We start from the raw sequence: 26,739 nt of genomic DNA on the forward strand, positions 1-26,739 counted from the left end.
TGAAGCCCAGTCTCAGCCAATGTAGCATCACAGGGACCTCCTGGGAAATCACCACAGCTAACAGCAAAGCTGGCGGGCAGCGGAAATCAGGAGATGGGTTGATCTCTTTGAGCAAGAGCTTTGTGACATTCGCAGCAGAAGGAGGCAGAAGGAAATGGAAACTGGCCCGGAGTGGTGCAAACCCACTAGCACAAGAAAGATGGAACTTTTCTCATAAGTAACACAGTGGGGCAGTGATACCTCATCGATCTTTTCAGCCAGATTCACTCACATGGAGACCACCCTGTCAGTAGCATCATCTTCAGATACAAAGGATAATGCCTTCCTCTCTCCCCACTTTCCATCTGTCCCTCCCTCCCTCTCTCTCTCTCTCACCCTTACCCTCTCACCCTCTTTCTATACAAGTCCTTCCTCTAGGCAGACAAATAAATGAAAAGAAAGAGTGACTCCCTTACTCCTCAACACACAGGTGAAGTTTTTGAACAGCCAGTGTATTTTTTTCCATTGCTTCCATTGGTTTCTATTTAAATACCTTTATTATGGCATTTGTTAAGCGCTTATGTTCTGGGCACTGTATTAAGCACTGAGGTAGATACAAGATAATCAGGTTAGATACAGTCCCTGTCCCACATTCAATCAATCCATCGTATTAATTAAGTGCTTACTGTGTGCAGTGCACTCTACTAAGCGCTTGGAAAGTACACGGCATTCACGGTAATAACCCCCATTTTACAAGAGAGATAACTGAGGCCAGAGAGGTTAAGTGACTTGTCCAAGGTCATACAGCAGACAAAGACTGGCGTTTGGATTAGACCCAGATCCTCTTACTCCCAGACCTGCTCTCTTTCCACCAACCATGATTTCCCCTCATGAAAGCAAGTCATAAAAAAGCACACACACTCTGCATTCATAACAACCCCTTCAGTTAGGCTGCAGGGGGTTCTGAGTCTGAAGGACCTCAAATTCAGGGATGAAGAGTTACTCTTTAGCCCCACCGAGCCATATTTATAAGCTCATTTTCATGCTCGATGCATTGGTCCTCGTCATTAAGGGTGGTCATTAAGGACTTCTGGAAATAGGAACAATTTATTTAAAACACAGACCCATTTCTGACCCCCGCTGAACTCAGAAGGCCAGCTCCAGTCCTGCCCACCCTAATAACCCTCTGAGGGAGATGTCAGTACTTCATTTATGGAGAAATCAATCGCACACCTTCCCTCGTTGCTCTTTATCTGCAAACTTAGAGCAATTAATACCGCTCTCCAAAACCCGCATTCTCATTCCTCCCATTTAGCTGTGCCTCGGTGACCTTTGATTTCCCCTTCGTCCTCTACAGAGCTCCAGTACCGCCTCTTTTTACAGCCCAAGTGATTCTGCTGTCAACTTGGGTTCTGTGGGACTTCAAAAACTAAAACACTTTCAAATTGCTTCGCATCTGGAGGAACACGGATGGATTTGGGGTCCTTAGTCCTTCAGATATCTCGCTACAGAGCCAGGGTTGAGAGAAACGCCTCCCCCCACCCCTCACCCCCCGCCCAAGACTCTCCATGTGATTCTGTGTAGAAGCCCAAATTATAAAATCCACTTTGAGCTTCTTGAGCACATTCAAACTTGAAGGAGCTGCATGAATAGGATTCAGTAGTCAGCACTATGTAATTTTTCCTTGCAAGTATTCTGACCTGCGTCTGTCTGGGGTAGCAGAGAAATCCAAGTGAATCCGTTTGCATTTGGAACAGCACCTGCCAGGCAGAGGCTGTTAGTGTCCTGCTGCAGTCGGTTATCAGTCCGTCAGTGGTATTTATTGAACACTTACGTGTGCAGAGCACTGGACTAAGCACTTGTGAGAGTGCAGTATAGCAATATAACAGTCACATTCTATGCCCACAGTAAGCTCACTGGCTAGAGGGGGAGACAGCTAGTAATATAAATGAATAAATTATGGATAAGTACATAAGTTTCTGTGGGGCGGAGGGTAGGGGGTGAATAGGAGGAGCAAGTGAGAGCGATGCCGAATGAAATATGAGAAGAGGAAATGAGGGCTTAGTCAGGGAAGACCTCTTGGAGGAGACGTGCCTTCAGTAAGGCTTTGAAGGGTGGGAGAGTGATTGCCAGATAGGAAGAGAGAGAATGTTCCAGGCCAGAAGCAGGATGTGAGCGAGCGGTCGGCGGCAAGATAGACGAGATCGAGGTTCACTGGGTAGGTTGGCATTAGAGAAATGAAGTGTTCAGCCTGATTGTAGTAGGAGAGTAGTGAGGTGAGGTAGAAGGAAGCAAGGTGATTGAGTGCTTTAAAGCCGATGGAGTGCTTGTTGTATTGTTGCTGTTGTACTCTCTCGACTGCTAAATACAGTGCTCTGCCCACAAGAAGTGCTCCAAGATTCCCAATGGTTGATTGCTGCCCAGTCCGGCTGGCCGATCTGCTCTCAGGACCATCCCCATCTCCGCAGATGGCCTCTTCAGATCCGATCCCATCACTGCATCATGTCTCTCCTCTTTCCCAGCTATGATCCGCACAGGGCACTTCTCTGCGTCTTCCCTCTTCCACCTTTGATTTTTCCCAAGGCAGATGAGTCCAGGGTGCAACCAGGACTTCTGCCAGTGATCTGCTCTCCCCCTTGGGGTAGGAGCAACAGCACTTGGTCCTTGGTGTTCTGGAGACCCCAGACCTCACACACAGCTTTGGTTGCTGGCTTTCTGGGTTGCTCTGCAGACTTAATAATAATAATAATAATGTTGGTATTTGTTAAGCGCTTACTATGTGCAGAGCACTGTTCTAAGCGCTGGGGTAAACACAGGGGAATCAGGCTGTCCCACGTGGGGCTCACAGTCTTAATCCCCATTTTACAGATGAGGGAACTGAGGCACAGAGAAGTTAAGTGACTTGCCCACAGTCACACAGCTGACAAGTGGCAGAGCTGGGATTCGAACTCATGAGCCCTGACTCCAAAGCCCTTGCTCTTTCCACTGCACCACGCTGCTTCCACTTGTTGACTGTGATCTAGAAAGAGAACAGGAAGAGGGGCTGAGGAGAGGGCTACCTACCCCTTCTTCCTCCCTCCCTCCCTCGCTCCCTCCCTCCATCAGCAGTATGAACCCATCAGACTTTTTTCTGTCGCTGCTCCCTCAAAACGTTTGCCCCCTCAGGATAAAGGAGTCCAAAAGCTTTATACATGTGAGCAGACCTCACCATATATTTTAGCAAGGTGGCCTAGTGGAAAGACCCTGGGCCTGGGGGTCAGGAGGCTCTGCCTCTTTTCGGCACAAGTCACTTTATTTCTGTGGCTCAGTTCCCTTATCTGCAAAATGGGGATTCTGTTTTTCCTCCTTCTTAGACTGTGAACCCCATTTGGGACCTGAGTTTCTTGTATCTACCCCAGCAGTTAGTACAGTGTTTGCCACATAATAGGCATTTAACAAATACTACAATTATTATTACTATTATCACCTTCATTTTTCCCAGTACCTCTTACAGTGTCTTGCATTTACTAAATGCTTAGTAAATACTATTGCAGCTACTACTACTGAAAACCACCCTTCCAGAGAGATGCAGCATTCGCTGGGCTACAGAAGTGATGGTTCAAAACGGAACACTTGTGTAGACTGTGAGCTCCTTGAAAGCAAGGAATGTATCTATCAACCCTGTTATGTTGTACTCTCCCAAGTGCTTAGAACAGTGCTCTGCAAATAGTAACTGCTCTATAGATACCACTGATTGATTGGGACAGTCACTCGAGAGAGAAATCAGTTTATTCAGAGAGTCAAGGCAGTGAGCCTCTGGTGAAGATGAAAAGGGCTACAAGACTATTTTTGCTGAAGAGATCCAGTATGACTTTCACATGCACCTTGAGGAAATTCTGAATTGAACCGAGCCTCGTTAGCTTTTTCAAATGAGAGCGCCACTCTGCTCACAGTAACTAAGGGATTCCTTTCAGTTCTCGATGGCAAGAGAAGCAGTGTGCAGTCAGACGACCTGAGTTCTAATCCTAGTCTGCCAATTGCCTGCTGTTTGTCCCTGGGCAAGTCATTTCACTGTGCCTCAGTTTCCCCTTCTGTAAAATGCGGTTAGATCCCTGTCCTCCCTCAGACTGTGAGCCCCTTGTGGGACAAGGACTGGGTTCCAGGTGATTCACTTGTATCTAGAACACTGTGCTTGGCACATTAGTAAGAGCTTAACATACCATCATTAAAAGGCTGTTTTTTTCAGTTTACATAAAGCGTTTGCGTGATCTGGAAGGATTGGAGATGCACATACTGAACCTCCCTGTCCCTTTGACTCTAAACCAGTGGCATATTGCTAAGTCATGGTAGACATATATTGAAAAGAATTTGATATGTGTGTATACACATATATTCATACATAAACACAAAAATTGCTGAGTCTCTGGTTGAAGGAATGGTAGATTACAAACCTCCTGAACCAGCCTCGAGCCAACCTTGAAGCTAGCTACCACCAAACTCATTTTCACTGGTATTAACCCGTTCTAGACTGTGAGATCCCTTTTTTATGGTATTTGTTAAGGACTTACATTGTTCCACCACTGTACTAAAGCACCTGGTTCGATCCAAGTTAATCAGGCTGGACACAGTCCTTGTCCCACATGGGGCTTGCAGTCTTCAGCAGCGTGGTCTAGTGGTTAGAGCAGTGGCCTGGTAGTCAGAAGAACCTGGATTCTAATCCCAGCTCTGTGTGTCCTTGGGCAAGTCACTTAATTTCTCTGGCTCGCAGTTACCTCATCTGTAAAATGGGGATTAAGACTGTGAACCCCTCGTGGGACACAGATTGTGTCCAACCTGATTACCCTGTATCTACCCCAGCATTTAGAACAGTACCTGGCACATAATAAGTGTTTAACAAATACCATTGAAAAACAAAAATCCCCATTTTATAAATGAGGTAACTGAGGCACAGAGAAGTTATGTGATTTGCCCAAGATCTCCCAGCAGACAAGTAGTGGAACCTGGATTAGAACCCAGGTCCTTCTGACCGGACCTGGGCTCTATCCACCAGACCGAGCTTTCCCCCGCTTGTGGGCAACGAATATGTCTCTCAACTCTGTATTGTACTTTCCCAAGTGCTTAGTACAGCGCTCTGCATTCAAGGCGTGCTCAGTAAATACCTTTGATTGGTTGATTGGAGCCCGGCATGGCTGTTATGATGCCCAATACAAGAATGTGAAAATCTCTCACTTCCTTAAGGTCTTCATTTCGTTCTCCCCATGAATTTCTGCATGTAGCATAGGGAGATGGACTTGGGAAGCCTTAGAGGTTAAGAAAATAGTGAAAAGTAGAAGAGCATGTGCCTGCTAGTTCTTTAAAGCATTTGTGGATGGTATTTTCATCGAAGGGTTACAGCAGGATTCTAAAAAGGAAGCAGCATGGCCTAGTGGCACATAATAAGTGCTAAACACACACCATAATTATTTTAGAATTATTTTAGCATGGTGTAGTGGATAGAACACGGGCCTGGGAGTCAGATGGTCATGGGTTCTAATCTCCCTCTACCAGTTGTCTGCTGCGTGACCTTGAGCAAGTCACTGCACTTCTCTGGGGCCCAGTTACCTCATCTGTAAATGGGGATTGAGACAGTGAGCTCCACGTGGGACAGGGACTGTGTCCAACCCTACTTGCTTGTATCCACCCCAGTGCTTAATACAATGCCTGGCATATAGTAAACAAATGCTATTATTATTATCATTATTATTGGTAAAAACCCTGTCAGAAACCCAGGCTCCTCAAATAAAAAAGGGAATGTTTTCCTTTCTTGCCTTTTCTTGCCTAAAAGGAATTCTCTGTCTACCAACCCTTTCTGAAAGAAGTCCCTATACCCAGTTCTAGAGGCTGTGTCCTCCCTAGATGACCTGCTCTGAGAGGAAGAGAAGCACAGCCCCTTGGAAAAGTGGGAAGTAGCAGGGATTAAATGATTAACAGCAAAACCCAAGGATACTAAATTCCCTTTTTTTCCTCATTCCCTCCCCTGCCCTCCTTCTTTAGGGTACAAATCCCAAGACTCCCTCTGTGGCCAACTTTAAAAAGCAAAATTATTCCTGCAGCCTGGAATGCAGTGGAAATTACTCTCTCCATCTTGGTTGCAGTATATTGACTCTTCCCTTTCCTTCCCTCCCATTTGCTCCTCCTCCTTGTCCTCCTCCTCTTGCTCCTTTTCTTCCTGCTGTTCCTCCTGCTGTCATCGTCAACTCCTCTCGCTCCTGCGTATTCAGTCAGTCACTGAATCCTGTCTGTTCTATCTTAACAGCATCTCTAGAATCCACCTCTTCCTCTCCATCCCAACAGCTACACCTCTGATCCAAGCACTTTCCATATCCTACCTTGACTACTTCATCAGTCTCCTCGCTGACTTCTCCATCTCCAACCACTTCCCTGTCCAGTTCATGTTTCACTTTGCCGCCCCAGATTATTGCTCCAAACAAGAAATCTGTGCACATCTCCCCGGTCTCCTTAAACTTCCAATGCCTGTCCATCCATTTCCTAATCAAACAGAAACTCCTCCCTATCAGATGTGAGGCCCTCAATAAGCTCCCCACTATTAATCGAACAATCAATTTGAGCACTTACTATGTGCAGAGCACTGTACTAAGCACTTGGGAGAGTACAGTACCACAGAATTGGCAGACCCTTTCCCTGCCCATAGTGAGCTTTCAATCTAGAGGGAGAGACAGATGTTATTAATATGAATAAATAGTTTATAATATATAATTTAAAGATCTGTACCTGTCTTGGCTCCTCTCCCACTCCAACCAAGTCCACAATTGTGCTCCTGGAACATCAACCTACTGTGAATATCTCTATTTCATTTCTCTCTTTCTTTCTCCATCAACCCTCTTACTCACCTACCCTGTCTTACCTGGAACTCCCTCCCACTTCATATCCAACAGACTTGGCACTCCCTTCTTTAAAGACCTACCCATTTACTCTCCCAGGGGCTTACTATAGGGCTCTGCACACAAAAGCTGATCAGTAAATATGATGGATTGATAGGTTGATTGAAAATTTCATCTCCTCCAGGAATCCTTTCTTGACTAGCCTCTCATTTCCCACCCTCTTCTCCCTCCTTTCTGCATCACTTATGCTATACTCAAGTTAAACCCCCCCTAAGCATTTTAATACTCTTCCCACCTTCACAACATTTTTGTCCCTCTCTTTATACTCCGCTGCTTTCCCAGCGGCTAATATATTTTAGTTTCTTGCTCTCCTGCTAGTTTTTCACCTCCTTGAGGGCAGTGACCTTTTCATCTTCTCTTACTCTACTTTACTCAACCATACTTTTAGTACAGTGCTCTGCACACAGTAAGGGCTCAATAAAAACCATGGGCTGATTGATTGATCTGGGATACTCTAATGTAGATGGAAATCTCTTAGAGGGCATGGGTTTGTTGTACCTGAAATTTCTGTAAAACATTCAGATGTGTTAGTGGTCTGGCCTCAGTTCCTGGCATTTGGAAGGTCAAAGTCAGGGGAAGAGCCAGCGGCAAAACTGGGAAATTGAAATCAAGGGGCCCTGATGTGGGAGGGTAGGGTGCCATTACCCAGCTGGAAAAGGACCACACCTTTACGCCCGATTCAGAAGCAGAACCTCTTTCCGGGATCTGCCTCGCCATTCCTCATCTTTTCCCACACTAAAGTGGGGAGCAAGAGGGTAGCCTGCCCGGCAGACTGGCCACCCCCCCCAAAGCTGATGGAAGCCATGCCCAAATTTCCACTGCTTTGCCTCTCTGCCACATGACTGTCTCACAGTCGTCTCTCTTGAATGTGCTTCCAGGTTCGCCAAGATTCAAATCAGCGTCTCCGAGCCGATCATCCCGTTCCGCGAGACCATCACAAGGCCCCCCAGAGTGGACATGGTGAACGAAGAGATCGGCAAGCAGCAGAAAGTAGCCGTCATCCACCAGGCCCGAGAAGACCAAAGCAAAACTCCCGAAGGGGTCCAGGTGGACCCCGACGGGCTGATTACTATCACCACCCCAAACAAGCTGGCCACCCTGAGTGTCCGGGCCGTCCCTCTCCCCGAGGAAGTCACCTGGCTCCTGGAGGAACACGGGGACCTGATGCGCTCCATGGAGCAGCTCAACTCCTCCCTGAACGAGGGCACGGGCGCCCGGCCCCTTGACCCGAAGACCCGGGACCGGATCCAGGAGCTCAAGCACCAGCTGGAGCAAAACCTGCCGGGGCGGAAGTGGCGGAACACCGTGGACCGGATCTGGTCGTTCGGCCCCCGGAAGTGTGGGCCGAACATCCTAGTGAACAAGTGGGAGGTGGACGGGTGCAAGAGATCCGTGTGGCAATGCCTGGTGGGCCAAGCCGCCAAGGAAGCGAGCACCCACCGCGATTTGGCCAATAGCGTCGTGAGTGGCTTCCAGCTGGCCACCCTCTCGGGCCCCATGTGCGAGGAGCCTCTCATGGGTGTCTGCTTTTTCCTGGAGAAGTGGGATCTGAGCCAGGCCCGGGGACACAAAGCCCCGGGCGATGCGGATCGGGCGGAGGTCGAAGGGGCCGGAGAGGGAGCGGCAGGCCCCGGGGGCAGCGACCCCAACCCCTCTGGCGGAGAATGCCTTGACGGTTGCCCGGGGCCCTCGGAGCGGGATGGCCAGCGGAGGGCTGAAGGGCCTGCTGTGGACTGCTATGGCCCCTTCTCTGGCCAGCTGATCGCCACCATGAAAGAGGCATGCCGGTTTGCCCTGCAGGCGAAGCCCCAGCGGCTCATGGCAGCGATGTACACGTGCGACATCATGGCCACGGGGGAAGTCCTGGGTAAGGAAGGAGGCGGTCGGAACCACTCGGGAAATCTCCAGGCCTCTCCCGTCCAGGTTTAGCTTGGGCTGCCGGGCAGGAGCTGTCCATGGGGCGGTGCTCTCCCTCTACTTTCATTCATTCATTCAATAGTATTTATTGAGCGCTTACTATGTGCAGAGCACTGTACTAAGCGCTTGGGATGAACAAGTCGGCAACAGATAGAGACAGTCCCTGCCGTTTGACGGGCTTACAGTCTAATCGGGGGAGACGGACAGACAAGAACAATGGCACTAAACAGCGTCAAGGGGAAGAACATCTCGTAAAAACAATGGCAACTAAATAGAATCAAGGCGATGTACAATTCATTAACAAGATAAATAGGGTAACGAAAATATATACAGTTGAGCGGACGGGTACAGTGCTGTGGGGATGGGAAGGGAGAGGTGGAGGAGCAGAGGGAAAAGGGGAAAATGAGGCTTTAGCTGCGGAGAGGTAAAGGGGGGATGGCAGAGGGAGTAGAGGGAGAAGAGGAGCTCAGTCTGGGAACGCCTCTTGGAGGAGGTGAGTTTTAAGTAAGGTTTTGAAGAGGGAAAGAGAATCAGTTTGGCGGAGGTGAGGAGGGAGGGCATTCCAGGACCGCGGGAGGACGTGACCCAGGGGTCGACGGCGGGATAGGCGAGACCGAGGGACGGCGAGGAGGTGGGCGGCAGAGGAGCGGAGCGTGCGGGGTGGGCGGTAGAAAGAGAGAAGGGAGGAGAGGTAGGAAGGGGCAAGGTGATGGAGAGCCTTGAAGCCTAGAGTGAGGAGTTTTTGTTTGGAGCGGAGGTCGATAGGCAACCACTGGAGTTGTTTAAGAAGGGGAGTGACATGCCCAGATCGTTTCTGCAGGAAGATGAGCCGGGCAGCGGAGTGAAGAATAGACCGGAGCGGGGCGAGAGAGGAGGAAGGGAGGTCAGAGAGAAGGCTGACACAGTAGTCTAGCCGGGATATAACGAGAGCCCGTAATAGTAAGGTAGCCGTTTGGGTGGAGAGGAAAGGGCGGATCTTGGCGATATTGTAGAGGTGAAACCGGCAGGTCTTGGTAACGGATAGGATGTGTGGGGTGAACGAGAGGGACGAGTCAAGGATGACACCGAGATTGCGGGCCTGCGGGACAGGAAGGATGGTCGTGCCATCCACGGTGATGGAGAAGTCTGGGAGCGGACCGGGCTTGGGAGGGAAGATGAGGAGCTCAGTCTTGCTCATGTTGAGTTTTAGGTGGCTTGGGAGGGAAGATGAGGAGCTCAGTCTTGCTCATGTTGAGTTTTAGGTGGCGGGCCGACATCCAGGTGGAGACGTCCAGGAGGCAGGAGGAGATGCGAGCTCTACTCTCTCCGACCCCGTGGTCCGGGACCACTCCTCCCGTACTTCTCTGGACCTGGGGTGGCCATTCCCTATTCCCCCAGCCAGGGCAGCTGGGCCTCCGGCCTGAACCTCTCTGAGCCTCTGTCCTCTCTGAGCCTCTTCTCTATCTCTGCCCTCTCCATCTCTTCTCTGAGTCTCCAGCTGTCTACTCCCTTGGCTCCCCAACAAGGCACTCCCACTCCTCTCTCTCCTCAGCCATCCTCTCCCTGGAACGATTGAATCGGGGTTGGGGAGGTTGACGATAGATTCCTCTCCAACTGACTTTCTCAGGGCATTAGCCACCATTTCTGGTGGCCATTGCTGTCACTGGCTTGGCCTGGAGAAGCGGAGGGGAGATTGGTGAGGGATCACCTCCCCCCAGAGGCAGCCTCCACCCAAGAACGGGCTAGTCTCTAGTAATTTCCTTGCCGAACAAGGTCCCCGCAGCTCCAGGAAGATGAGAGGAGGCAGTGGTCCAGCAGAGCTGGGCTCGGCAGGCCACCTTGTGGCCCGTTGACCCGGAGAGGTCCTGGTCAGCCCAGTAGCGGGAGCCTTATCCTGTTGGGCTCAGTAGCCCAGAGTAACAGGAAGTTCTTTGTGTCCGGCTGAGAGGAACGACTCCATATCAGCAGCATCATTTTTGGCTCCTGGTAAACGCATTCACTGCCACCTGGCAGGTTTCCAGGAAAAAAGCCGAAGCTTGGAGCAATGACGGTAGCGGCTCTGGGGCTCCCTCACTTCAGACCGGTCATGAATTCAGTGAGATTTATTGGCTGCCTAGCGCAGTGTAACTCACTGTCCTAGAAACTCACTTGCACTGATCACTGTACTAAACGTTTGGGAGAATGCAGAGAACCAAAGGATGTGCAATGTGGCCAAGTGGAAAGAACACATGCCTGGTTCTCATCCCACTTCTACCACTTGTCTACTGTATGACTGAGTAACTTGCTCATGGTGCTCTCGCCTGCTCTCTGTGCCTCAGTTACCTCTGTAAAATGGGGATAAAATGCCTGCTCTCCCTTCTCTTTTAGGCTGTTAGTCCCATGTGGGACAGGGGCTGTGTCCGACCCGATTATCTCGAATCTCCCTTCAGGGCTTGGAACAGTGTTTGCTTGGCACATGATAAGTACTTAACAAATGCCACAAGAGAACTACTCCACCAGTACACTGCCCTCAGGAAACTTACCATATAAATGAAAGAGAGAGAAATAAATTATCGAGAAATAACGAGAACAAGGAGGAAGGACATAATGAGAACAAGGAGAAGCAGCGTGGCTCAGTGGAAAGAGCCCAGGCTTTGGAGTCAGAGATCATGAGTTTGAATCCCAGCTCTGCCACTTGTCAGCTGTGTGACTGTGGGAAAGTCACTAGTGACACTTCTCGGTGCCTCAGTTCCCTCATCTGTAAAATGGGGATGAAGACTGTGAGCCCCACGTGGGACAACCTGATTCCTCTGTGTCTACCCCAGCACTTAGAACAGTGCTCTGCACATAGTAAGCGCTTAACAAATCCCAACATTATTATTATTATTATTATTATATTATTATTATAACTGGCAATTGCGAGAATTTGGAAGAAGGAAAACACAATTAAAGGAGTACATAGATTAATATAAGCCACCAAACTAAATAATCAATAAATTTATAACTGTTGAGGATAGACGTGATAAAACTCAAGGTGTCTGATAGGTGTGTCATGACTTGGGATGAGGAGAGTTAATCAGGGAAGACTAGAGAAGGTGGGATTCCAGGAGGTACTTTGAAGGCAGGGAGAGCTGTGGTCTGACGGATTTGAGGAAGGGAGGGAGTGCCAGGTGGAGGGGTCAGAGGCAGGAGAGTTGAGAGTGAGGTACAGTTCAATGGTCTTAGGAGGGCAAACTGGGGACGAGCACGTAAAGACAGCTGTTCCGTAAGATGGAGCACCCCAGTCGGAGTGCCTGTGAGCCAGTGGCAAGGAGTTTCCCCTTGATGTGAGGGGCAGTGGGTGGCCACTGAGGGTTTCTGAGGCATGGAAGGGAGTTAGCCAAACGAAGGGCTGGTGATGGACTGCTACGGCTCATTCTCCGGCCAGCTGATCGCCACCATGAAAGAGATGTGCCAGTTTGCCCTGCAGGTGAACCCCAGTAGCTCATTAAAAATTATCTGGACAGCAGCAGCCTGGGCTAGAGACCCAGGAAGGGGAAGGCATGCCAGGACCAGAGTTGTGGTTGGTTAGAGTGGAAGCAACCGATCCAGGAGTTGCTGGGGAGGAAGAGGATTTAGTGATGGACTGAATGTGAGAGATAAAAGGAAGGAGTGGAACCTTGGAGAGGGAGGGTGGGGATGGTCTCTCTAGAGATGTGACTTTAATGGACATTTGGGAAAGGACACCCGTGTGCTGGGCTCAAATCTGCCCTCCCTCCTCAATAAGACTAAAAACTGAGGTATTTATTAAGTACTTAAGTGCCAGTGCTTTACAGAGTGCAATGGTAAATGCAAGATAATTGGATCAGACACACTCCCTCTCCCACATGGGACCCAAAGTCTAAGGGGGAGGAGGACGAGCATTTTATCCCCATTTGCTGATGAGGAAACTGTGGCTTGTTGGAGTTAAGGGAATCACCCAAGGTCCGATACTGGCTATTTTGAAGATCAGAATCCAGGTCCTGTGACTTCCAGTCCCCCATACTTTCTACTAAGCCACGCTGAAGACAAAACAGTGTCCCCTGAGCAGGAAGAATCCCAGAGATTTCACATTTGGCTGTGTGTACTGGGAACACTAGCAGATGCCTTGGACGCTTCAGGCAGCAGGACTCTTTCCCTATTTCATATGAGTTCTGGGGCGTGGTTTCCCCCAAACCCCTGTTGGCTTCTACTCTTCACTGGGGGCTCAGGATCCCTGCCCTTGCTTGGAGTCAGTGTTTGGCAGCCAGATGCCAATACAGGAGAGGCGAGAGTGCATGTAGCCAGAAGGATACACAGACCAGATCCTTTTCTGGCTATTGTATCGGTCCTCTCCCCAGACACTTAGTAAACTTCTCTGCACCCTTGATTGAGTGATCAAGTGCAGGTCAGCCTGGGATTTGACCAGGTGTAGCCCAGGATCTCCGAAATCTTTCATTCATTCATTTATTCAATTGTATTTATTGAGTACTTACTGTGTGCGGAGCACTGTACTGAGCGTTTGGAAAGTACAATTCCGCAACAAATAGAGACTCACAGTCTAGAAGGGGGGAGACAGACAACAAAACAAAACAAAGGAAGTGGACAGGCATCAATGTAAATAAATAGAATTACAGAAATATACACTTCATTAATAAAATAAATAGAATAATAAGTATGTACATATATACACAAGTGCTGTGGGGTGGGGAGGGAGGGTAGAGCAGAGGGAGGGAGTCGAGGTGATGGGGAGGGGAGGAGGAGCAGAGGCAAAGGGGGGCTCAGTCTGGGAAGGCCTCCTGGGGGAAGTGAGCTTTCAGTAGGGCTTTGAAGGGGGGAAGGCGTGGATTTCGTTAGAAGCAACTGGTGTGGCACCAGAGTGGTCAGAGGATCAGGGTCACAGCTTTAATCGGACCCTGCTCACCAAGTAGCGAGGTGAGGTAGGAGGGAGCAAAATGATGAAGTGCTTTAAAGCCAATGGTTAGGACTTTTTGTTTGATGTGGAGGGGGATGGGTAACCACTGCAGTTTCTTAGGGTTTGGGGAAATGTGCCTGAACGTTTCTGAAGGAAAATGATTCGGGCAGCAGAATGGAGTATGGAATGTAGTAGGGAGAGACAGGAGGCAGGGGGGTCGAGGAGGCTGATAAAATAATCAAGGGGCTTGCATTAATGCAGTAGCAGTTTGGACGGAGAAGGGGCGGATTTTGTGCAGGTAGAACTGACCCCCATAGCTGGGCTCCCTTCTTCTTAGACTGTAGCCCCATATGGGAACTGATTATCTTGAATCAATCCCAGCTCTTAGTTCAATATGTGGCACATAAGAAGAACTTGACAAATACCACAATTTTTTATTATTATTATTATTATTATTATAGTTATGGTTATTATGATTATTATCAGTCATTCAGTCAATTGACTGAATGACTGATAATAATCATAACAACCATAGTTGCTAAATATGATAAGTAGAAATAAATCATTATCACCTAGGGCACCTCAGCATTAGCATCATGCTCAGGTGCTTTTTGATCTCTGGCCTTGGCCACCACTGCTGATGTTCGGTGGCCTCAGGATCGGGGTGGAAATCCAGCAGGCAGAGAACACTGGCTGGCCAATCCAAACTCGGAGGCCCCGAGAGAAGAAGAAGAAGTTAAGTTGTGGTATTTATTAAGGGCTTACTGAGTGTCAAGTACTGTGGTGGAGATAACATAATCAGGTAGGGCATAGTCCATGTCCCACAGAGGGCTCTCAATTTAAGTGAGAGGGAGAGCAGATACTGCACTCCCTTTTTACAGATTAGAAAATAGAATCAGAGAAACATGAATGACTCCCCCACACCGTGAGGCCATTGTAGGGATTGTCTGTTGCAAAATTGTACTTTGCAAGTGCTTAGTACAGTTCTCAGCACACAGTAAGCACTCAATAAATACGATTGAATGAATGAATATGCAGTAAGCAAGTGGTGAAGCTGGGACTAGAACCCAGGTATTCTGACTCCAGCCCTTTGCTCTTAATAATAATGGTATTTGTTAAGCACTTACTTTGTATCAGACACTGTTCTGGTTGGATGGAACTTATCAGGTCAGACACAGTTCCCTTCCCACATGGGGCTGACATTCTGATAAGCAGGGAAACAGGTAATGAATGCTCATTTAACAGTTGAGGAAACTGAGGCACAGGGAAATGAAAGTGACTCCGCCCATGGTCACACAGTAGACAAGTGGCAGAACTAGGATTAGAACCCAGGTCCTCTGATTTCCAGGCCTGTGCTCATTTTGCTAGGTCTCACTTTCGAGAAGGTCTGAAACTGTTGAGAACTTGACATGTGATAAAACAGGACTTGGTTTTCTGTTGAAGAAAGCAAATTGTTTTCCTCTGGAGTGAATAATGAAAATAATGATAGTAATTGCACTTTTTAAGTCCTTCCTAGAGAAGCAGCATGGGTTAGTAGATAGAGCACAGGACTGGGAGTCAGAAGGTCATCGGTTCTAATCCCTGCTGTGCCACTTGTCTGCTGTGTAACTTTAGGCAAGTCACTTCACTTCTCTGGGCCTCAGTTACCTCATCTGTAAAATGGGGAATAAGACTGTGAGCCCCATGTAGAACAGGGACTGTGTCCAACCCGATTTGCTTGTATCCACTCCAGTACTTAGTACAGTGCCTGGCAAGCGCTTAATAGATACCATAATAATGATAATTATTATTACTACTATGTGCCAAGCACCATATAAAGCCCTGGGGTTGATGCAGTGTAAGTAGATGGGGGACAGCCCACATGGGGCTCTATCGGAAGGGGGATAGGCATTTGATTCCCATTTTACTGGTAAGGAAACCGAGGCCCTGAGAAGTGAAGTGACTTGCCCAAGGCCACACTGCAGGAGCCGGGTTTAGATCGCAGGTCAGGCAGCGTCTGCCAACTCTGTTATATTGTGTTCTCCCGAACGCATAATACAGTGCACCGTGCAGAGTAAGCACTCAGTAAATGCCATTGATGAAGACTCCCAGTCCCATGCTCCATCCACTAGATCCAACTGCTTCCCCAGGGCCGGACTTTGAGGAGGGCCTTTCTGCTGGCCATTGGTTCTCACGCAGCTCTTGGACAGTTTTCTCCATTGGGAACCAAGAGCCAAACGGTCGCTTTTGGAAAGGTTGGCAGTAGTTCCCTGGCTTCCTGCTTGCTGTTCCTCCTTCGCAGGCTGTTGGCCCGTCTCCCGCTTATGATTTTCACTTCTGGAAGGATGGTGGGCCCTCTACACACTCCAATGTTCTGCCGGGGGGAATAAGCTTCAGAGATGCCTTCCGTCATTTAGCGTTATAACATCGGTAGCTTTAAAAACCTGCTGCTGCTACTCAAGCCCAAGTGTACATTTAGTGCATGCGTACGTTTATAAATAGACAGTATTGTGGACTTATTTTAGAAAATTTATATACCCTGGTAAGATTAACCATTGATACCCCTTTCCCTTCATTTCTAGAGGTGATTTATATCTTAAGGTACCCCTCTCCCTCTCCCTCTTTTTTTTTTTTTTAACAGTATTCATTAAATGCTTACTGTGTGCCAGGCTTTATACTAAGTCCTAGAGTAGATACAAGCTAATCGGGTTTGATACAGTCCGTGTCCCATGTGGGGCTCCCAGTCTTAATCCCCATTTTACAGATTAGGTAACTGAGTCCCAGAGAAGTTAAGTGATTTGCCCAAGGTCACACAGCAGACAAGAGGCAGAGCCAGGATTAGAGCCCATTACCTTCTGACTCCCAGGCCCATGCTCTATTCCCAAGCCATGCTGCTTCTCATCCATCAATCAATTAATTGTATTGGGTGCTTAGTATGTGCAGAGCACTGTTCTAAGCACTTGGGCGACTACAACACAGTGTAACAGACACATTCCATGGCTACCTCTTCTTCTTAATATTATTACTATTTTTGTTACTCTGTTTATTCAGTGCTTACTTTGTGCCAAGCACTATCCTGAGCCCTGGGATCGATTTGAAATTAGCCATATTGCCCCATGTGGGGCAGGGACTGTGACCGACCTGAATATTTTGTATCTACCCTGCTTAGTACAGTGCTTGGCACATAGTAAGCACATACCCAATACAATCATTATTATCCTTCCCAATCCTCCTTTCAAGGCTCTGCCCACTCAACTTTCCCAGCATAATCCAGTGTGTAAATTGTCCAAATGCCCTTTCCTCATCTTTGTCCCTCCCGGTGGCCATTTTTGGCCATCTTGTCAGACAGGTCGGTTAAGGGCAGAGAAAGGAGAAGGAGGAGGAAGAAAGGGTAGGCAGTGCTGGTCATACATTCCGGGTGACTCCTGGGAAAAAGGGAGACCCTGGAAAAAAGGAAGTATAGACAAGAATGGTAGGGAGAGTCTGGCAGGGAATGAGGTGGGACTGGGAATCGAGATAGATGGGGCAACTGTTTTCAAAGTGTCTAGGTGAGCCCAGCCCCCCTCACAGCCTCCTCCAAATCTTCCTGAACCCTCCCATCCCCTCTAATTCCTCAGAAGACACAGGAGCATATGACTAGTCAGAGAGAGATTACAACCTCTCCAGTCTTACCCCATTGAAGCTAACCATTGGAGAGCAAAGCAGAATTTTGCGCAAAGTAGTTAAGAGTTTGGACTGCGACAGATTGTGATCCCAACTCCTAATGATGAAAATAAGAAGAAGAAGAACAGAAAAATGGAAAAAGTGGACTAGGAAACAAATACCATCTTATAGAAAGTTTTAGTCCTTATATTATTGTGATTGGCATACCCCCTGACCTCTATCTTTGCCTTTACAGAGAGTCAGACCCAGTTAAAGACAGTTAAGGCAGGAGACCTAGAAAGATGCTGTTGGGCATTTGATTTCAGCGTAGTTAACATCTCAGATCCACAGGGTTGCCCTCTGCAGGAAATTCATTTTCAGATGCTTTTGATCCAGGTCAGTTTTCTCAAACCTTTGTAATATCTCTCCCATCTATACGAGTAAAATCTAGAGATGGTGCTGAAGCCATTTGCCTGGCTTCTGGATTTTGTGTTCAGGGTTCATTGCTGGGCTCAGAAGGGGATCCCCTAAATGTAGCTAGCACTCAGGGACCAAAGCCCCCAGAGACACAAAGAAGACAGAGTGTGCTGACCACCATTCCACAGGGTACCCAGTGTTTCATCCATGACAGAGACCTGTGGAAAAAATAGTCAGCACTGACTTGAAAGATATGCAATGGAAAAATCACCTGGAGTCCCTGGGTAGGTAGGGGCTAAAACCCTGCCCCAGATTATGGGGTTTAAGTGCTTACTGTGTGCCAAGTACTGTTCTAAGCACTGGAGTAGATACAAGATATTCAGGCGGGGGACAGTTCCTGTCCCATAGAGGGCTCGAAGTCTAAGGAAGAGGGTGTCAGATTTAATCCCCAGTTGTGTGATGAGAAACCTGAGGCACAGAGAAGTTAAGTGATTTGCCCAAAGGTTCACAGAGGGGGGTGTGGTGGAGCCGGAATTAGAATCCAGGTCCCCTGACTCCCAGGCCCGTGTTCTTCCCACCAGGCCACACCGCTTCCCAAGATAGTTTATGCTTCCACTGTCTCGCAGCATCCACAGTTGCTCTACGGTGAATCACTCAGATCACACAGAGCGGGCAACACTCAATCCCTTACCTTTCAGAACAACTCTCCTCGTGTGGGTTTCTCAGCCCAGAAGGATATGACAAGCTGGGTGAGCTAATGCCGGGCTTCGTCTCTGCAGGTCGGGTCTACGCCGTCCTATCCAAGAGAGAAGGCCGAGTGCTGCAAGAAGAGATGAAAGAAGGGACGGACATGTTCATCATCAAGGCGGTGCTGCCGGTGGCCGAGAGCTTCGGCTTTGCCGACGAGATCCGGAAGAGAACCAGCGGCCTGGCGAGCCCGCAGCTGGTGTTCAGCCACTGGGAGGTAAGACTGGCGGGGTGGGTGGCGGGGCTTGGGGGGCCCGGTGGGCCCGGAAGACATGGCCGAAGTTGAGGTTTGAATTTTGCTCCTTCATGAGCAGTGGAGTTGAGTGCAAGGCCTCTTCTTTAAAGAGCATGTTTCGGATGGAGCCCGCCATCTCCCGTGGTGCTCTACTGGACGTGGTGATGGGCATGAGAACTAGCCTGACGTAGTGGATAGACCACAGGACTGGGAGTCAGAAGGTCATGGGTTCTAATCCTGGCTCCACCACTAGTCTTCTCTGTGACTTTGGGCAAGTCATTTCACTTCTCTGGGCCTCAGTTCCCTCATCTGTAAAATGGGGAATGAGACTGTGAGCCCCATGTGGGACAGGGACTTGTCCAACCCAATTTGCTTGTATCCATCCCAGCACTTAGTACAGTGAGCACTTAACAAATACCATTATTATTATTATATTTTAGGAAGTGGCCTGGGGGCACTTCCTCACTCTGGCCACGGGCGGCCCACTCACCAGAAGAGCACGGGCAGGGGCCCGAGGGACCTGGGTTCTAATCTCAGGTCCGCCACTTGTCTGCTGTATGATCTTGGATGTGTCACTTCACTTTTCTGGGCCTCACTTACTTATCACAGTCAATGGGGATTGACTGTGAGCCCCATGTGGGATGTGGAATGCGTCCAACCTGATTAATTCGTATTTACCCCAGGGCTTAGTAAGGTGTCTGGCACATAGTAAGCACTTAACAAATACCGCACAAAGAAATGAAGAAGAGGAGGAGGTTTCCGGGCTCGGATCCTGCGGTTGCCCTAACCCGTGCTGAGGTTGTTTCGGGTGGTCAGAGAGGCTGGCCATTCAGGGAGGCTGCTTTTTGGACTACACTTTGATCACCCTGTGACAAGTCTGTTTCTGATCCAGGTCTTTCCTGGACAGGGTATCACTGTCCCCTGGCCTGGAGCTAGGAGGTTGGATTGGGTGACCCTTCAGAGGAACCTCCCAGCTGTGGGATTCTCGAAGACGACCTCTGGCAGCAAACCATACCCTCCCAATTGGGCCCCTGTGAGCTCAGAAAATGTTTGCCAGGATGGGTACCCCCTGGCCCTCTCCAACCGTACCCTCAATCCACCCACCTGGCTGGCAGAACGTTCTCACTTAGAGTCCATCAGCTTCCCTGCCAACTCTTGGGGTCTCTGCTCCATACCCAGTCCTGCCTGACTGCTTAAGAGGACACGTAGCCTCTTAGTCAATCAATTAGTGGTCTTTATTGATTGCTTACTGGGTACACTGCAGCGTCAGCAGGATGGCCTAGTGGCAAAAGTACGGGATTGGGAGTCAGAGGATGCGGGTTCTAATCCCGGCTCTGCAATCTGTCTGCTGTGTGACCTTGGGTAAGTCACTTTACTTCTCTGTGCCTCAGTGACCTCATCTTTAAAATGGAAATTTGAACTGTGAGCCTCTCGTGGGACAACCTGACTACCTTGCATCTTCCTCAGTGCTTAGAACAGTCTTGGCATGTTGTAAGCGTTAACAAATACCATAATTATTATTATTAAGCACAGGGAGAGCACACAGGTGGGAAGAAGACACAGTCCCATACATGAGAGTAGATATGGGTGAACTCCGCCCTCAAGGAGCTTAAATTCTATGGAAGGAGACAGACATTAAAATAAATAACAGCTAGGGAAAGGGACAGAGTAGAGGGATATGGAAATAAGTACTGTGGCGGGTAGGGAGGGGGTGAATCTTGATGCTCAGGGAGGCTGGGTGAAGTCGAAGCCCAATTGGAAGAGGGAAAGAGTTAAGGCCCCTTTAATCCCAGGGGAGATGGGAGGGAGACAGAGGAGGAAGCTTATGTGAAGCACCAGAAGGGGCAAAATAATAAAGAACAAGAAAGTTCTCTGCCTTGCAAGTGTTCAGCAGATAAAGATCACTTCCCAGTTTTCTGACTCCAAAAGAATTAACTGCCACTCATCTGCCGGGCTTAATTTGGAACTTGACCCGAAAGGCCTTTGGACAGAAAACCTCAGAAACACCAATTATAAGAACCCGTTGGATGAAGAAAGAATAAAGCAAATTTGTTCCAGTTTATTAAGGGTGTTTCTGTACAAGAGTTAAGGCGGGACCTGGTAGAAACCGAAGCCAGCTCTCTGACAGAAAGACAGCTGAGCCAGCTTATAGTATCTTTTCTTTTTCATATAGTATTCGTTAAGCATTTACTATGTTCCAGCCACTGCACTAAGCTCTGAGGTAGATACAAGTTAATCAGTTTGGCACAGTCCATGTCCTACATGGGGCTCAGAGTCTTAATCCCCATTTTACAGGTGAGGCAACTGAGGCATTGAGAAGTAAAGTGACTTACTCAAGGTCACCCAGCAGGCAAGTAGCGGAGTTAGGGTTAGAACTCAGATCCTGCCGACCCCCAGGCCTGTGCTCTATCCATTAGGCCATGCTGCTTCTCAAACTGCTTCCAGTTGGTCCCATAAATTATGATTCCCATTCAAGTGCCACCCCACTGTGGTTTTATGGTTTTCTGGCCTGATGGAAAGAACATGTGTCTGGGAGTCAGAGAACCTGGGTCCTAATCCTGGCTCCGCTACTTGTCCGCTGGGCAAGTCATTTAACTTCTCTGTGCCTCAGTTACCTCAGATGAAAAATGGGGATGAAGACTATGTGGTACAGGGACTCTCCAACCGATTATCTTGAATCTACCCCAGCATTTAGTATAGTGCCTGGCACATAGTAAGCACTTCACAAATACCAAAAAAAAAAAAAGACAGGGCTACTTCAGTTTGACCAATAAGAGCCACATGGGCTTAAGAGTGTTTTCCGGTGAGCATCAGCTTTGCTACTGGAAGACGCAGTTAGTCGGTTAATCACAGGATGAGCCCTGTCTCCATTTCCTTCAGGCATCCGGGATTCCCCCAAAGGCTTATTTTAGAACAAGAGGGTTTCGGGCCTCTTCACTCAGTGTTTCCAGTTGACAGCCCGTTGTCAGCCCAGTCTTTAGGGAAATTGAATAATCTCTGAAATGAATAAATTCCTTAGAATATCGATTCTCAAAATCATTGCATCAGCCTGTGGACTTCAGAAACAACCCAGCAACGAGCCCTCGAACAAGGCTACCGTTAGGTACCCTTAACCAATCAATCAATGGAATTTATTGAGCATTTACTATGTGCAGAGCACTGTACTAAACACTTGGTAGGGTGCAATTCAGCAGAGCTAGCAGTTATGCTCCATGCCCATGACAAATTTGCAGTCTAGAGGGGAAGACAGACATCAAATATGAATAAATAAGTAATTATACAGAATTTAAAGATGAGTACCAAAGGGCTGTGTGGTTGGGGTTGGGCCTAATCAGGGAAGGCCTGTTAGAGGAGATGAGACTTAATGTGGCTTTGAAGGAGAAGTAAGTGGTGGTCTGGAGGGAGAGGGAGTTCCAGGCCAAGGGGAGGATATGGGAAAGGGGCCGGCAGTGAGATAGTTGAGACTGGGGTACAGTGGGTAAAATGGCATTAGAGGAGCAGAGTGTGCAGGCTGGGCTGTAGTAGATCAGGGAGGTGAGGGAGGATGGGGCGAGTTGACTGAGTCTTTCAAAGCCAATGGTAAGTAGTGTCTGTTTGATTCTACAACAGATCAGAGTTGTTTTCCGGTGATTGTAATTCATCCTTCTTGGATTTCAGTGCTGTCTTTCCTCAAAAGAGCTCAGCAAGAGCTATCATTGCTCCGTCATTGATGATGGGGCTTTTGTTGGCTCGGCTGCTGTGGGGAAATGTGTCTTCTTTGGGGAGTGAAGGGAGCCAGAGATGTTTCTGTAACATGATTTTCTCATCCTTCACTGTGATACTTGACTCCCTTGCCTCCCGACTGCACTCAGGTCCATCAAAAGCATGAATGAAAATAACTCAGAGTAGCATCGGGTGGGCGGCTCATCAGGAAAGCCAAAAAACCACGTTCAGCTCTAGGCACAGTAGGAGAACCCCTTTCCCCTGCAACCTCCTCCAGCCCTCAGAGACTCCTCCTTTGTATCGAAGCCGGGAATCAGTATGGCCTAGTTGACAGAGCGTGGTACTGGGAGTCAGGAGCCGGGTTCTAATGTGACTTTGGGTGAGTGGCTTTATTTCTCGGTGCCTCAGTTTCCTCATCTATAAAATGGAAGTGCAGTATCTGTTCTCTCCCCTTCTAGGCTGAGTGCCCGTTGTGGGCAGGGATTGTCTCTGTTTCTGAATTGTACTTTCCAAGCACGTAGTACAGTGCTCTGCACACAGTAAGCACTCAATAAATACGATTAAATGGATGAATGAATTGTATCCTATATGATGGCAGCATATCCTACCCTAGCCCTTAGTGCAGTGCTTGGCAAATAGTAAGAGCTTAAGAAATACCACAATTATCATCATTATTATTGTCAGGGGATCTCCCCCACCTGGCTTCAGACCTGCCCTACCCAGGCGGTTGGGTTAACAAAGTTATTTCTGCTGAACAAGCTCTCTCCTCAGGCCCCAGACAAAGATAAAGAACAGGCCTGCCTGCATATTCCTCCAGACCCCACTCAGGGGATTTTATCCTGAAAGTGGTAGTGGGCTGGCGATTTCGGATTTTAGAGTAACAGTGTTTGTTAAGCACTTACTATGTGCCACGCAGTATACTAAGTGTCAGAGTTGCTACAAGATCCTTGGGGCGGAAGTAGTCCCTGTATTCCGTGGGGCTCACAGTCTAAGTCAATGGGTCTAAAACCTACCTACTAAGGCCCAGCCCACACATTTTGTTCCTCTAGCACCAGCTTGCCCGTTGTAATTCCATCTCGCTGTCTGGCCGACAACCTCTTGCCCACATCCCCGCTCTGGCCTGGAATTCCTTTCCCCTCCATATACGTCAGACCACTTCTCTCCCCACCTTCAAAACCTTATTAGGGTCACATCTTCTCCAAGATGCCCTCCCCGATTAAGCCGTCTTTCCCCCAGCTCTCTCTCCCTTCTGTGTCATCTATGCATTTGGATGTGAACCCTTTGGTCACTTGGAATTCACCTCAGCCCCACAGCACTTGTCAGTCTATGTATTTATTGAGCGCTTAACGAGTGCAGAGCACTGTGCTAAGCACTTTTGTCTATAGCCATCATGTATTTATATCGATGTCTGTCTCCCCCACTGGCATGTAAGCTCGCTTTATCTACCGACTGTGGTATTCCATACTCTCCGATGTGCTCGGTATAATGCTCTGCACACATCAAGGACTCGATAAATACCAGTGATTTCATCCCCATTTTCCAGATGAAGAAACTGAAGCACAGAGAAGTGAAATGACTTGCTCTAAGTCACCTAGCAAACAATTGACTGAGCCAGGATTAGAATCCATGTCCTCTGACTCCCTGGCATACGCTCTTTCCACTTGGCTGCTCTGTATCCCACCAAGTCAAAGTAGGTTAAAGTCAGCAGACCAATTTCCCATGAGAGACCACTTACAGACCGCAAGAGGCATCAGCTCCTACTTCTGTCATAACTTAAAAGGGTTGATTATGAAGATCTCTCTCCTTTTCCAACAAAAATTAACATGTGGAGCCGACCGCATTCTCACAACTCAGGGAAACACTAACCAGCTCTGCTCATCAGTTGTGGAACCAACCTCGGTCCTGACTTATGAAGCTAATGTATCTGGTATCGAATGATCATAAATAGAAAAAAAAACATATTTCACTTCTCACTTTCTGCCCATAACTTTCAAAATTGTCTCTGTTGTCTACTTCACTCCTGACACTCCTTTGGTGGAAGAGAGAGGGGCTCCCATGAGAGAGAGAGGCTCTCTTGGGAAATATCCTTTCAACAGAAAATGCAGAGGATCTTGGAAATGCCAGACTTTATGTGGAATGATGTAATGGCTTCCCCAAAATGGCAAATAATCGTCATAAAGAACAGAAGAAAATCGAAGCTCTAAGATTCTGCATTGATTTTGTTTTTGTTTTCGTTTATAATCTGTGTCCCTAATTTATCTAGGCAAAGTAGGGGATTCGTTTCCTGATGAATCTCAGTGCAACTCACCAGCGTACTCCTGCACACAAGAAGTAGACAGTGGCCGTTACCAGTCCAGCAGAGATTAGCTAATTTCCCACAGACAGGGTAGTGGGAGAATCCAGGGGGTCCGATTGATTACCAGAAAGGTTGTAGCCGGAGAGCTGTCCTTCAGGCTCAGAAGGGATAGCCCTGGCAGTTAAGCACCTCTCTGATCACAGTAAGCTTGTGGATGTTGCCGAAAAGACTTCTGTTGTTTTTTTGTTTGGTTTTGTTTTTATGGTATTCGTTAAGCGATACAAGCATTGGGGTAAATACAAGGTATTCAAGTAGCCCAGTCCCTGTCCCACGTGAGGCTCATAGTCAAGTCGGAGGGAAAACAGGTATTGAATCCTCATTTTACAGTTAAGTAAACTGAGGACCAGAGAAGTTAAGGGACTTGATCAAGGTCACCCAGCAGGCAGGTGAGAAGCTGGGATCAGAATTCAGATCTTTTGGTTCCCAGGCCTGTGCTTTTTCCACTTGGCCACACTGCTTTCGTATTCCGTGGCCAAAACTCCATCCAGTGCTGCACTGTGACTGTTTTTTTGGCCAATATGTTTGCTCCTTGCAACTCCCTTATCCATTTCAGCATCTGTCCCTTGGGGTCACAGGTGTCCTGGAGTGTGGCCCGCCTCTCCCCATGGCTTCACTCAGTCTCTGAATCATGTGTTCTGCCTTTCTGGCTTCCCTGAGCCCCTTTCAAGCTGCTGGCACCCTTCCTCCGCCCCACCCAGCCCTGCTGCTTTGCCTGGGGGTCTTCCTGTCTCTAGGCTATAAAACTCATTATGGGCAGGGATCGTGTCTGCTAATTCTTTTGTATTTATTCAGTTCGTTCAATTGTTTCTATTAAGCGCTTACTGTGTGCAGAACACTATTGTACTCTCCCAAGGGCTCAGTTCAGTGCTCTGCACATAGTAAGTGCTCAATAAATACCATTGATTGATCGATTGAATCTGCTGTGCTGTCAGTCAGTGGTATTTATTCAGCACTTACTGTGTGCAGAGCACTATACCAAGCCCTTTCTAGAGTGTAATGGAAAAATAAAACAGACACATTCCTGCCCACAGTAAGATTACGGTTTAGATGGGGAGTCAGACATTAATATAATGTCTGGCACCGGTTGACTGCTTCCAGGCTTTACCGTTGACCACACCATCCTGCCATATGTACTTCTTGGGGTAGGATCGATTGTGATCGCTGTCATGGCTTTGAAGAGCCTCTCTCGTGGGTCAGACAGAGGTTAGTCCAGGACCTGGTTGACTGGGAGAGAGAGCTCAAAACGTGTTTTACCAATTTACCAGAAAGACAAGCGGCGTTGGAGGGTCGGCAACGTTTAAGGGGAGCGATTCTGGCCCAGCAGAGCCCAGTGTGGATAAGGGAGACACCCCGGGTCCTCCCTGGGCTGGGCTGGAGACCGAGTCCTGCTGGCCCAAAGGGTGGGAGCTGCAGGAGTGCAGGCCGGCTTTGCTTGAGCCCACCCAAGAGCACCCCTCCCCCATCCCCCTTGTCTGCCTCAGAGTTGGAGGCTCAGCTGGGCACAGCTGTAACTTCAGGCAGGGCTGCTAACACCATCACCCCCGCCTCATACATCCAAATATAAGAGTCCTGAAAGTATCGAGGGCGCCCACCCCCCAAGTCCCCAGGGAATCTCCCAATCCTTCATCCCACCATCTCCATACCAACAATCAATCAGTGGTATTTATTCGATGCTAACTGTGTGCAGAGGACTCTACTCAGATCTTATTATTATTAATATAATAATAATATTTGTTAAGCGCTTACTTTGTGCCAGGCAGTGTGCTAAGCGCTGGGGTGGATACAAGCATATCAGGTTGGACACTGTCCCTGTCCCTTGTGGGGCTCGGAGTCTCAATCTCCATCACTAAAAGGGAGGGATTATACATGAGTGCTGCAGGGGCTAAAAGTGATGGGTGAGAGCCGCTAAACTGTAAGCTCCTAAAGGGCAGGGATCTTTTCTACAAACTCTGTTGGGTTGTACTTTCCTAAGTGC

General features: G+C 48.4%; 1 protein-coding gene across 3 annotated transcripts in view; it reads left to right on the forward strand.

Moving 5' to 3' along the window:
- The window catches only part of EFL1 (elongation factor like GTPase 1), a 235,451-nt gene that overhangs the window by 177,217 nt on the left and 31,495 nt on the right, over positions 1 to 26,739 (forward strand). For all 3 annotated transcript variants that reach the window (XM_029065776.2, XM_029065778.2, XM_029065777.2), the window contains exons 18-19: positions 7,778 to 8,766; positions 18,504 to 18,688. In XM_029065776.2, coding sequence (XP_028921609.1) covers positions 7,778 to 8,766; positions 18,504 to 18,688 — 1,174 coding nt within the window. The remainder of the gene's footprint in view (positions 1 to 7,777; positions 8,767 to 18,503; positions 18,689 to 26,739) is intronic.

The sequence above is a fragment of the Ornithorhynchus anatinus genome, chromosome 5 (genome assembly GCF_004115215.2).
Source record: "Ornithorhynchus anatinus isolate Pmale09 chromosome 5, mOrnAna1.pri.v4, whole genome shotgun sequence".
Classification (NCBI taxonomy): Eukaryota; Metazoa; Chordata; class Mammalia; order Monotremata; family Ornithorhynchidae; genus Ornithorhynchus; species Ornithorhynchus anatinus.